The sequence below is a fragment of the Malania oleifera genome, chromosome 13 (genome assembly GCF_029873635.1).
Source record: "Malania oleifera isolate guangnan ecotype guangnan chromosome 13, ASM2987363v1, whole genome shotgun sequence".
Classification (NCBI taxonomy): Eukaryota; Viridiplantae; Streptophyta; class Magnoliopsida; order Santalales; family Ximeniaceae; genus Malania; species Malania oleifera.
Genome location: NC_080429.1, coordinates 85,052,629 through 85,066,433, shown reverse-complemented (window position 1 = coordinate 85,066,433; position 13,805 = coordinate 85,052,629). Strand labels below are relative to the sequence as shown.

The 13,805-nt window shown below is 37.0% G+C and overlaps 1 protein-coding gene and 1 pseudogene across 1 annotated transcript; both read right to left on the bottom strand.

Annotated features, from left to right (window-relative positions):
• The window catches only part of LOC131145524 (histone deacetylase 5-like), a 99,934-nt pseudogene that overhangs the window by 31,834 nt on the left and 54,295 nt on the right, over window positions 1-13,805 (bottom strand).
• Window positions 5,196-7,040, bottom strand: LOC131145525 (uncharacterized). The gene is made up of 2 exons (XM_058094665.1): window positions 6,720-7,040; window positions 5,196-6,380 (listed from the first exon to the last, which is right to left on the bottom strand). Exon 2 carries the CDS (start codon window positions 6,286-6,288, stop codon window positions 5,389-5,391), a length of 900 nt encoding a protein of 299 aa, XP_057950648.1. The 5' UTR covers window positions 6,289-6,380; window positions 6,720-7,040; the 3' UTR covers window positions 5,196-5,388.

Genomic DNA, 13,805 nt, shown 5'->3' with positions numbered 1-13,805 from the left:
CTATATGATTTTAAAAATTATGTTTTTTTTTTCTCCATTATATTCTAAAATTTTTCTCCTTTTTTTACTATATATAAATTGATTTTATTTATTCATTATTTTAAAAAATACAGTCCCAAAATGCTTATGTCTTGCCTCGCAGAGGGTAAAACGTCTCGCCTTACGCCTTCGACTTTTAAAACATTGATTTCATGTAAAGAGGGTTTCTTATAAATAGTGTGTGAAAGCCATGACCTAGTTAGTTGTTGAAGAATTTGAATTGAAGTTGAACGTGAGTTTCCCCCTGAGTATCTCCTCTCTCCTCCCTTCCCCGTCCTTCTTCTCTTCTAATTTCTCCATGGCTGCAGAAACTGGATGCTGCCGCTGCATCAGTTCCTAATGCAAGTCCTTGGAAATTCGTTTACCATGTTGCTTGTCTACTATTTCCTCTTAATTCACAGTGTGCAATGGCAATAGAACTCAGTTTTAGGAGGACATTTGGCTGGGAGATTCATTGGAGCTATCGGTGCCTCGTCTACATTGATTGTCCGCTGTAACAGTTTTTTCCTCTTCAAAAGGGAGCTCTCATTCTTGGGAGTTCCAAATTTTTAGGAGTGTTAATAAAAGATAGGATGATGAGCTTGCTTCCTTCCTGAGTGTGTCAGTATTTCATTCCTCAAAATAGGGAAGATGCTTGGGTCTTGTCAAGGTATTCCTCAAGTTCTATTCTCAAATATTTCTCATCTTTCAAGACTAGCAACCCTCCTCCTTTTCCTTTGTATAATGTCGTTTGGAAGGACAAAGTTTCTATTAAGGTTCAGGCTTTCACTTGGACTCTACCTCTTAACAGGATTGACACAAATGACTTGTTACAGGCAAGGATGTGGGCTACAAGGCTGACAACCAAGATAAATGTATGGTGTGCTAAGAGCCTAATGAGACTAACGAACACCTTTTTCTTTATTTTTAGGTGGGAAGGAATCATTGGAATGCTCTTTTCTCCTGCTTTGGTGAAATGTAGGTGGCTTCAGAGAATGTGCACAAGTTCTGACTTGAGGTAGATGAAGGTTTTTGGAAGTGTACAAGAGTGAGGACTCTATGGTTGTGCAGTGCTTGCAATCTTTTGGACCATGAGGTTCGAGAGGAATGCAAGGTTATTTAATGCTCAGCAACTTCTCCTCTGCATCACAATTGTGGGAAAAGGATAACATTTTCTTTGCTTCTCTTTAAGCACATTCTTTTGGAACTTTTTGGGGGATATTGCTGCCTGATTTACGAAGAGAATGGAGGAAGGCAGCGCTACTGTAATTAGCTATTTCATCAAGGATGTCTTATCCTCAGTCTTCTGCACTTTGTTTAGTTTTTGATGGATTTTTGTTATCTAATATGAAAAACAGGGCCAAAGACACAGATATTGCCTGAGGTTTGGTAAAGAGTCATGGACCTCCCTCACGTTTCAAAAACCTTAGACCAAGTTTAAAAAAGGCCACAGACCTCTCCTAAGATTTCAAAAATCTCATAGACCTTGACATTTGACTTTTGGGACACCTAAAACCCCTTCATCAATTTGCCAAATACTAAGGCAAGCATCTTTTTGCCAAACCAATAGCGAGGTCCACAGATTTTTTGAAAACTCAAGGAAGGTTTGTCTATTTTCGCCAATTCATGAAAATTTGAAACATCAAGAAGGAGTCTTGTGTCTTGTCACCAAACCTCAAGAGAGGTTGATGTCTTATGTCCTAAAAAAATATTTAAAAATTACATATACGTCAAAAGAATAGGGAAATTAGAGATTACAAATAAAATTTAAAAAAAAAAACTCAAATATGATTTGTAAACTACTTGTTGGTCATTCCAAGCACACAAACTTAAATTCATTCATTTAAAGAGATTATGGTATTACAGAAGGACAAATTGTATTCATGATTAGAGATACAATTCTCAAGTGTTCCAGAAAAGTTTAGGTCCAAGAATTTAGAAATTCACTCATATGAGAGCCTTTCTTGATCCTTCCATATATGCATTTGAATAAATTTTGCTGGCACTACTCTTTATACTAAATCAAACTAAAAATCCACAAACTCGGAATGTGTAAGCTTAAAAAAAAAAAAAAGGCAAAAAGGTGCATGATATGTGCAAAAGCATAAGCTTTTTTGTATTGTGCATTTGCCTTTCAAAAGTTTGGTATTTTTTACCATGCTTCAGGGCATTTAAGCATGTCTCATCTTGAGGGGAACCTTAAGACGAACCGACATTGCACCTTTTAAAACATTATAATACAGTACACAAATGAGTGTCTGATTCTATTTATTTAATTTTTTATCAAAAGCCTACAGCCCCAACATGCCCGAATTGATTGCCCTATACTAAAAAAATGTTCTCTTGTTTACTACTGTGATATATCGTTTGCGAGTTTAAGCATCAACTCAACTGTTTGAAAATTAGTTTTGTAACTATTTAATGCCTTCCTAGGGCATAAACAACAGAACAGAACAAAATGGTGGGAAAACACTTCAACAAAACTTAAACTAAAACTATAAAGTAAGAAATAATGGGGAGGATAAACTAAAAACCCCTTTATCAATGATCTTACAAAAATAAGACATTATCAACAAATGAAAGTGAAAACTAAAGAACGAAAGAAAATTTTGTAGATGGACAAAACATGATGGATGCAGGAAAAATCATCAACTTGAAAATTTTATTTATTCCTTTGCAGAGTTAGAAATGCCTAAAAATGAAAGAAGATAAAAAATAAAGAGGGGGAAAAACAACCAACAAGATCCGCTGCAACAAGACAATACTCTACCTTTTGTTGTCATCAGCACCTAGCCACCTTCAAATCAGAGACCAGATTTTTACCCTTTAAGCAACCAATTGGAAGTCATTATGTGAAAGCACACAAGAAATCCGACCAAAAAAAAAAAGGCGATGATCATATTATTCTACCTTAAAAAAAATGCACAAAATTAACTCAAAACTTGAATTAAACACTTGGAATTCCCAAATTAGATAGAACCTCTAGTGCCAAGAAGTATGAGAGAGAGAGAGGGTTGAGAAAATAACCATTAGCACAGTTAAAATTTAGATAAAATAGAGAGCTGGACCTTTACAGATTTAAGAATTTTGGGAGTAGAGGAACTGGAACATGAAAGACAGAGAGTGAACGGAGCACATCTTTTTTAGAATTTGCCAGGATGAGATAGTAAGACAACTTTCCATTGGTGTGTGAAAGTACATGTTTCTTCAGTGCTTTTATCACTAGCATCAATTTATAATTAAATTATTATAATCTTGAAACTAGAAAATAATCAAAATTGGAAACAATAATGCAATTATAATCACACTGTTATGATATCTAGAAAAATATCTTTACAATATTAAAAATATAAAGTTATATAACATTAGGTTACACTAATGTAATATTTTTTGGAAGAAGGTAAGAGAATATAATAGCATTGGGGAAACAATACACAAGAAATAGAAAGGAATGGGGAAAACAGGACTAAGCCTAAGCAAGACAGAACAACAGCTTAAAAGCAACAAGAAACAAAAACACGAACTCAATCTAAACTTGCTCAAACCAAGAATTCTGCCTCTGAAATCTAGCAAAATGTAAGCAGAGACACAATCAGTATTAAGTGGAGAATTCCAGCATTTCCTGCCCTACAAAAGTGGTAGAAGAAGCTGCCACACCAGTTTTATGGTAACTGCAAACTGGGAATTATTGAGTGAGGAGATCCAATGGACATCAGAGTCCCAAACAGAAAAAGTCCTTTCGATGTTGACAGAGGACAGAGTTCTTTGAAGCACCTCATCAGAGAATTTATATTGAACAAAATCTACATTCTGGTCTGGTTTTACATAAGACACAGCAAGTGCTAATTGAATTATGCCATTTTGGCTCAGCCAGAAACCTAGTAATGCACTTATATTATAATTTGCAACCAGCAATAGGTCTGGAATCTGATGGATTTGAGGGGCTTTTGGTTTTAGGAGCAAGGACTACTGTAGTACCATTGATCCATTTTAGAAACTTAGAATCAGAGGTGGTGGAGAAATTTTCCTTGCAAAGATCATCTTCAATAATGTGCCAAGATGCCTTCAAAATTTTGGCACTAAAATTATCTGGACCAGGGCTTAATCAACAGAAAAGAAATGAAAAAACCTTTCTAATTTCCTCCTCGGTGAATGTGCCACCTTTTCTCTTGGTCAAACCAGTTGAACAGCCCTTTTAAAACTGCCGGTTGCAGTGAATAGTGAAACTGTTATATGGCCCAAGAGATTTTTTGTAGTAGGAAATAAGCATTTCCGTAATACCATCATACTCCTCCACGTTCAGGAGATACCTCATCTGGCTTTTGGCTTTCTTTGCACCAACAGAAATTTTTGGTGGGGGGGGGGGATGAAGCCATGAGATCCTCGAATTTTGCTTTAGAAAGTTTTCTTCAGCATTCAGCAAATTGATGTCAGCCTATTCTTTAGAAACAACTAATTTGGCAAAAGCAGAATTAGGATAATTCGGCAAGGTAATCCGGGCATAGTCAAGGTTATCTTTAGCCTGCTTCAGTCCGCCACCAATAGTACAATAATCTAATATTATCATATTGGAAATATGACAGCATAATGGTTTACAAATTTACAATATCATATGATATTATTTAGTAAAACAATTAATACCAAAACATAACATTATAATTTTAAATTAAAAATATTTTCAAATAAGATATATGAATATACATAAATCATTACATACAAGTGTCGTGAGTATTTTGGTAATATTATTGAGATGCCTAATAATTCCCACCTAGAAACAAACACAAGCACGCATATCTTGTGTACATCTCCATGAATTCTATAACAGAACCAAACAATATTTCCATAAGATGCCCATCCAATTCCTGCAAATAAGATTCTCGGGAATGTCATTACCACAAGCAAGTTGGAATAAGGTTGCTTGAGCTTTTCTTCCAATTTTTCAAATCAATTTGGCAAGCACAACAAGTTTCAATTAACAAAACAAATAACAACTAAATATAAATATAGCATATGTTCAATTAAGGAAAGAAAATTGCAAAAAAGGGAGCACATAAATGAATTCAGCACAAATTTTTTTATGCTTCCTCTTTTTCTAGAATGAATTTGATGCATTCGTCCATAAAAATATACACCATATATTTGTAAAGGAAAATCCAATTATAGGTATAAACAAAGGATTTAGAAAAAAGAAATAATAGCACCATAAAAACTATTCAATCACATTCCTTGAAAGGAAGTAGGCTCAAAAAACAACATCACTCTAGTTTCTTGCACGTCATTAACCATGTCAAGATCAAAAAGTTATAATAAAAGGAAGGCTTCCTTTACTCAATTCCACAATCAGGATACATTTGCATTGGATCAAATCATCTACTCTTGAATATTAAGCATGGTTTTGGCTTCAAATTGCTCCTCCACGAGAGACTCACTGGCATACTTATTCAACAGCTCCATCTTCTTCCTCTCAACCACCATCCTCTCAATTTCCTTCTCATCCGGCAAGGGCACATGCACCACAAACTCCCTCTTCTCCATCTCCTCTCTCTCCTTCTCCTTCCTTTCCTCCTCCACCACATCCTCCTCCTCCTCAAACAACAACCCAGCAGGAGCCCGTGCCACATTCACAACCTCACCACTCTTCACAGCCTTTCTTGCCTCCCTCTTCACCTCCTCCACTACCCTCCACTCTTCAACAGCTGCTGCCCTCATTTTCTCCTCCGCTGTGACCTCTAACCTCTCCAACACCCCATCCTCATCATCCCTATACCCATAATAACTGGCATCAATCCTCTTATATATATCATACCTCGACCTCCTCTTCCTAAGTTCTGGCGGCTTCTCGAACAATTCCCTCACCCCTGGAAGCTTCTTAGCTGCACCAAAATACCGATAACCTGGTCCACGGCCACTTGGGTTTGGGACATCAACAATGTTACCCTCAAGATCAGTCATTTTGGGTGCATGTTTGGTATAATTTGGGCCACCAAGCTCAACGATGCGGCGCTCCCAATGGAACTTCTCACGGATCAGTTTGTTGATCTCGTCATTGAGGTCGCGGAGGTGGTGCTCACCAAGGCCTTCGTTCTGAATCTCAGCAACCTTGCGGCCAATCTCGCGCATGATCTGTTGGCGCCACTTGTCAGCCTCGGCAAGGTCGCGGCATTCAGAGGCAAGGAAGGGGCGGCGCTCTTTGGGCTTCTTCTTCTCTTCATTCTTCATGGCTATGAACCTATTGAGCATTGATTGCGCTTTCTCTTCATTGCGAGCCATCTTCAAATTCCAAGCAAGAGTCAAACTAAAGAAAATTCCAAGGGAATTGCCAAATGTAATGACCCGGTGTGAAGATTGATGGTAGCAAACCCCTGACAGCATCCCCCAAAAGAACAACAGAAATTCAGAAAATCTATCATAGTTTATATCATGAATTCAAATTTATTATTGAGAAACAGCACATGAATCAACAACGAACCATGGAAACAATAGTAGGAAAAAAACATGACAGCAATTACGGAGAACTTGTCAACAAAATGGAAAAACACCATGGCAAACATAGGCATCATTCATGCAGATTCTACAAATAAATTCCATCTACAATTATACTCTTATTTGCTACATTCATATCAGAGAACAATCAAGATTAAAAAGCAGGACAACGAAAAAGAAAAACAGAGGGAGGGAAGCAGTCAGGCAGAGCACTGTACCAGCTATGGAGTACTAGAGCCGAACAACTGAAGAAGCAAAATCTTCCGCCGATGACTCACTACCTCAACCCCTCTGGTATGTCGCTGCCCCAGTGACTCCTCTGGTCGTCGCTGGTCCGGCGGTGCAAAGGATGCCTGAGAAGTCCGAGCTGAAGCCTGCAGTCGTGCAGAGTCGTAGCCTCGCAGGGTGCTAGGGCTCGAATCGTCTCTTGACACTTGATTTTTTTTCTTTTTGGGAGGGTTATGTTTCTGCTCCAGGATGGAATTGAAGGGCCAAGAAACGCAGCGTTTTGGACCTAGCGTCGCAGCCACGTCTGTGTCAAAATATGGAAATCCCCATTATCACATATATTAGCCGCGCATCCAAGGTTTTTAGAAGCTTTGATTTACAACATGAAATTCAATCATGATTTTATAAATAAAAAATTATCATATAATATTGGATGATAATGATAACATGTGATTTTATAAAGTTAATATATATACATGAATGTTAAGATCTTAACTAATAAAACTTGAAGATCATGAGAGCATAGATGTTAAAGAGGACTTGCTAAAAGTTTAAAATATATCAAAACTTGAAAACAAGATGGAGCCAAAGAAAAGCAAAGCAATGGATCTAAAGAAAAGTAAAGCAAGAGAGCCAAAGAAAAGCAAAGTAAGAGAGACCAAAGATAGAAAAGCATGAAGACTTAAGCGCTAAGAATGTCAAAAGTCCTAAAAGTCTTTATGTAAGTACTTCGTATTTAAATATCTTATGGTAGTATTTTTGAAGCTCTTTAGGATGCAATATTGACTTAGAGACAAATTTTTGAAAACCCTAAAAATGATCCTAAAAGTCATATTTGAGTTTTTCAAACAACAAAAGTTCAAAGCCTTAAAAATGAAAGTTTTTGAAAAATGGAACTGTCCAGTTGATTGACCTGAATGAACTGTGTTCACTCAGCCGACTGACACATTGGATTGTCTAGCCGACTGACCAAAATGAACGGTGTTCACTCAGTTGACTGACAATTAAATCTTTTAATTTCTGAACAAACAGAATGGACTCAGCTGACTGGCCAGCTGGCAGACCTAATACAAAATAGGCCCAGTTGAGTGACTCAACCAATTGACGTGGGGAGGTTTTAAAATTTGAACTTAAACGGGAAAATTCTAAAAATTAGTTTTTCAAATCTAAACGTTATAAAAACTTGGGGGGCACTCCAAGCAATGTAGGAAACAAGGAAACTCACTCTAAAAACTCTATAAATACTCTTTTAACCCAATGAATTAAATCTCCAAGCATACAATCTGCATTCAAGCACTCTACTTACAATTTCTTCTAAAGATCACTCTTGCTCAAATCGTTGTTCAACCGAAGTGTTGAATTTCTGAAGTGTTGGTCATCACACAACTAAGTTCTGAGTTGTTAAATCTCATCTAGAAAGAACTTGGTGAATTTTTCTCTTGAGCTTCAATTGTATTTCATATTGATATTTAATTATTAAAGTAGACAGTGATTAAATTTGTACTAATCTGCTCTTTATGAGAGTATCATTGCACGCAGCTATTTCTTATTGTTTCTTGATGATTCCAGGTTGTTAGATCATTGACTGAGCATGGGGTATCGCTTGGAGAGGTCTTACTCTAGCCTACTGAAAAAGCGACTGAGCGTGGGGTATTGTTTGGAGAGGTGTAGCTCTAACCTATTGAAGGAGTGACTGAGTGTGGGGTATCACTTGAAGAGTTGTTGCTCTAGCCTATTGAAGGAGTGTCACTCTCTTTCCAGTAATAGTGCACTTTTTAGTGACGATTATTAAAACCGTTACTAATAATTAACTATTAGTAACGATTATAGAACCGTCACAAATATTTGGCCCCCATAATGATTCTATAGTGACGATTTTGGTCATTAAGTGACGGTTTCTAAATCGTCACTAATACTTTATATTTCCAATATTAGTAACAGTTTTGCAAACTGTCACTAATGCTTTGTAAAAATTAAAAAAAAAATCCTGTAAAAACCTGTAATTACATTTTAACATACATAAAATTGAACTAGAATTACTAAAACATTAAATTATTAAAATTCAAAATACAAATTGTTCAAAATAAAAATACATACAAGTACAAATTCAAATTAAAATATACAAATTAATTATGTTCAGTTAAGAAGAAATACAGGAAAAGTCAAAAGTTGTGCACATTCGACTCAACTGATGTGTCTGATATCGTCGTAGTGTTCTGAGAGCCGCAAAACCTACAAAATAATAATTTTACAAGAAATTAGCTAACTAGTATACAATGTTTGAACATTTATGTCCATAGCATGATTTTGTGTTCATAACCAAAGAACAATCCATATTTAATCATAAAACTTTAAGAGCCGGGTACGATGTTCAGAGTTTTCGGAAGAGCCTCAATATTCAAAAAGCAAAGCACCTGATGAAAATGGGTTCTTCATGTTCTATTTCTAAGAATAGTGCTCAGCTCCTCTATATATGTTCTTATGTATGCATTTTCAATTTAGGATGAAGGATCCATCTTCATTTAGCAATCACTCATCCTTTCAATAACAATTTAAGCATGCATCATATTATAAACATTTAGCACTTGCTTTTTGAGCTTCAATTATTTTGGAAAAAATTTTAACAAAATTTCGGTAGCATGCCGTCTATAAATAAAACATTTCCCAAATATGTAAATCAAAGAGAGTATACCAGATAGCCTAGCAGTTTTCTATAGCATACAAAACACAAATCACTGCATCAACCATGCAGGTGACATTCTAGATAAGGCATGCAATCCAGTAGATCAAATAATAGTTCATACAAAATATAAACCATCCATCAAAGAAATATAATCATTCACTCAGTTTGCAAAAATGAGACCCAAATTTTTACCTGCTTATTTGAGTGACCATCCAAGAACACGTATGAACTCTGCAAGCACTTATGGGGCAAACGTGTCCAAAATTTTTCTCTCTTCTGATGCGAGCCTGTAACGACCTGCTTAATAAACTAGGTTTATATATATATATATATATATATATATATATTTTAATATTCTACATGCTCTGATACCATACTGGAATAACCCAACCATAAACCTAAGTAGCAACAAGCAGAACTGAATAAACATATCCATATGTAAATATATATACAATACAAAAACCAATACCAGAGTACTACATGTTCCCCAAAATATACATATATCACTGCTTTCCCAAAATACCCACAACCATGCTAGGATATACAAAAACACTCCCAAAATATACTCACTCTCTGATAGGGCACTACTGAAGCCCCTCTATCTGCGAGCCTGGTCTCCGAGCCTACCTGGATCACCTGAAAAATGTTTCAACACTGGGATGAGCCAATGCTCAGTAAGAAGAAATATCCTATTACTAGTGTGTGGCAAATGAGCTACTATATATTTTATGAAATATGTTTTCATATAAACATGAATAACTGAATACAAAAGTACAGTACAAATAATAAAATACACCACCCCTTTCCATGTTACTTAACATAGTAGTATTATAGGTTATAATTCAAAGTACTTCTAGTGTACATAAGTATGATCCTTATTTCTGTAAATCCGTACATATGTAATAGTAACTGAAACTGTTCCCTGTGGCTATCTGTGTGTCATGACTTACCCCCTCATGACAGGATTGTGCGGTCCGTAAGCTGGATTTACCCTGACTGGCCAACCAGGAATAAATCATTGTACTCTGTCAGTCGATTTGCCCACCTCAACCCATATCTGGATGGGGAGCCTGACCTCTTCAAAGGCCTAGGTGATTGACCTTACCACGTATTATCTAAATAGATGGTTGCAGTCATAAAGTAACATAGTATCTGTAGCAACGGTACCGTGCTCTGTAGCTGCAAGTCCAACAGGATCTGATATCATATAATATTTTTCTATACATATCTATCTGATTTACCATGATTCTGAAGTAATCGTAATAACAAGATGCTGCATAACTGTGCTGTAATTCATATGTCGTAATACTGAGAACTGAATAATCATAACACTGAATCTGTATAATCATAATACTGATATTCATGTAATTATGGTACTGAGATCTGTATAATCATGGTACTAAAATCTATAAAATCATGGTACTGAAATTCACAATCATAATACTGAAATTCGTAAAATCATGAAACTAAATTCGTAAAACATATCCCCGTACCATATACATATTCACAAGCCACACCATACTAAATATATAATTTTCATAATTAAATAAACTGTATCATATTTTAAGAAATACCTAGCATAGCATATTTCCCTTACCTGACTACTGGAAAGCCCCTAAGGAATACTAGCCTAACACTCGCAGGGCTCCTACAAAACACCCTGAAAACAATATATGTCAGAACATAACATCAATATTTCTCCACCTACATCATTTTCTATAACTATCATAAGGCCAAAAAGGGACTAAAAGGTCTTACCCTGAATTTGGGATGAAATCCAACTTGATCCCACTGACGATCTGTCCTAGCAAACTTTAAGAGAACTTCGCCAGGAACGTCGTGGTGACTTCGGATGGTCAATCCGGCATCTGGCAGGGCCAGAAACGAAGAGAGAAGGGAGAGACATCGGAAATGAAAAAAAATCCAAGCTTTTCCTACTTATAGGGTCAGATTCGTTGATGAGACACATCACCTCGTCGACGAGTCTTTCAATAAATTCGTCGACGAAGCTCTGTATTCGTCGACAAAATTCAAAGCAGCCCGAACCATCTCTCGGTGTTTTCTCGTCTACGAAATTCTGAAGACCTTTGTCGACGAAGTCTACGGCCTCCTTCTGTTTTTGTTTCTATTTTATCTCCCTCTTTATTATTAAAATGCTATTATTCTTTGGGTCACTAAATTCTCCCCTCCTTATAAAATTTCTTCCTTGAAATTTACTATCTGAATCTCTATCTATACTCTCCATCATCCAGTAAAAGAAAATGGTCTACTTATTTTATTACCTGTCCTCACTTTTGGTGGAGGAATACCGTGGTTACATACTATGTTCTGGGAAATTACATATATAAAATAAAAATTATCTACTAACCAAAATCAATACATGTACCTACAAAAGAAACTTATCTAACTATTATACTTTACCTGGATATCTCTATTCTTCTTGGAACAACTATGGGTATCTCTGTCTAATTTGCTCCTCAAGTTCCCAAGAAGCTTCCTCTATAGCATGATTTCTCCATAAAACTTTCACTAGTGGTATCCTTTTACTGCGTAATTCTTGTTCCTTCCTATCTAGGATCTGCACTGGAGCTTATTCATATGCTAAAGTCTCACTGACTTCTAATTCTATGTGGCTGATGATATGGGAAGGATCTAAGACGTATTTTCTCAACATAGAAACATGAAATACGTCATGAACTCGAAATAGAGATGGCGGTAAAGCCAACCGATAGGCTACTTACCCAATCTTCTCAAGTATCTCAAAAGGGCCAATAAACCTAAGGCTCAACTTACCCTTCTTCCCAAATCTCAAGATCCCCTTCAGTGGAATTATTTTCAAAAATACATGATCACCTACTCCAAATTCCAGTTCTTGGCGGCGAGTATCCGAATAACTTTTCTGCTGACTCTATGCTACACTGATCCTATCTCGAATAAGTCGGACTTTATCATACGCCTACTGAATAATCTCTAGACCCAAAACTCATCTTTCGCCTACTTCATCCCAGAAAAGAGGAGACCGACATCTCCTACCATACAATGCCTCGTAAGGTGCCATGCCGATACTAGACTGATAACTGTTATTATAAGCAAATTCAACTAGCGGTAAAAACTGAATCTAGCTACCTCCAAAGTCTAGCACACAAGCACAAAGCATATCTTCTAATTCCTGGATGGTTCTCTTAGTCTGACCATCGGTCTGAGGGTGAAAAGTTGTGCTGAATGCTAGCTGAGTCCCTAGTGCCTCTTGTAAACTCCTCCAGAACCGTGATGTAAAACGTGGATCATGGTCTGAGACTATGGATATCAGCACTCCATGGGATCGAACAATCTCCTGTATGTAAATCTCTGCTAACCTGTTCATAGGATAGCTGATCTTAATAGGGAGAAAATGCGCTATCTTCGTTAATCTATCAACTATCACCCAGATGGCATTCTGACCATGCAACACTAGCGGTAACCTAGTAACAAAATCCATGGATACATGTTCCCACTTCCACTCGGGAATGAAAAGTGGTTGCAACTGACCAGCTGGTCTCTGGTGCTCAACTTTAACCTGCTGGCACGTCAAACACTGTCGCACAAACTCTGCTATCTCCCTCTTCTCACAGATTCCTATACATTTTCGTACTGCAGGGATGAACAGTGTATAGAGATCTATGTGCCTCCTTTAGAATCGTTCTCCTGATGCTGTCATCTACAGGCACACACAATCTGGTGCGAAATCTCAAAGCCCCATCATCAGAAATACTAAACTCTTCCCCCTGACCATCTTGTACTCTGGCTATCACCTTTACTAACTCTAGATCATCTCTCTTAGCAGCTTTAATCTTTTCATATAATGTGGGTTGTACAACTAAACTGGCAATAAGCGCCTGAGAATCATCCTCCACTAACTCTACACCGAATCTTTCTAAATCCATCTGAATCGGATGCTGAACTACCATTGCTAGCTGTGCTGTGTCTCCTGATTTACGGCTCAGCGCATCAGCTACCACATTTGCTTTACCTGGGTGGTAACTGATGGTGCAGTCGTAATCCTTGATAAGTTCCAACCACCTCCTCTTCCACATATTCAATTCTTTCTGTGTAAATATGTATTTTAGGCTCTTATGATCTGAAAATATCTCACATCTCTCACCATATAAATAATGTCTCTAGATCTTTAGTACATGTACCACCGCAGCCAGTTCCAAATCGTGAGTAGGGTAGTTCTTTTCATATTCTTTCAGCTATCGGGACGCATATGCTAACACCCTACAGTGCTACATCAATACACAACCAAGCCCTTTCAAGGACGCATCACTGTAAATAACATAACCATCGCCTCCCGATGGAATTGTTAGAACTGGTGCAGTGACAAGTCGCTGCTTTAATTCTTGAAAGCTCTGCT

What these genes read in the sequence shown, in the direction of transcription:
- LOC131145525 (XM_058094665.1), bottom strand. Translation starts at nt 6,288, where the DNA reads ATGGCTCGCAATGAAGAGAAAGCGCAATCAATGCTCAATAGGTTCATA.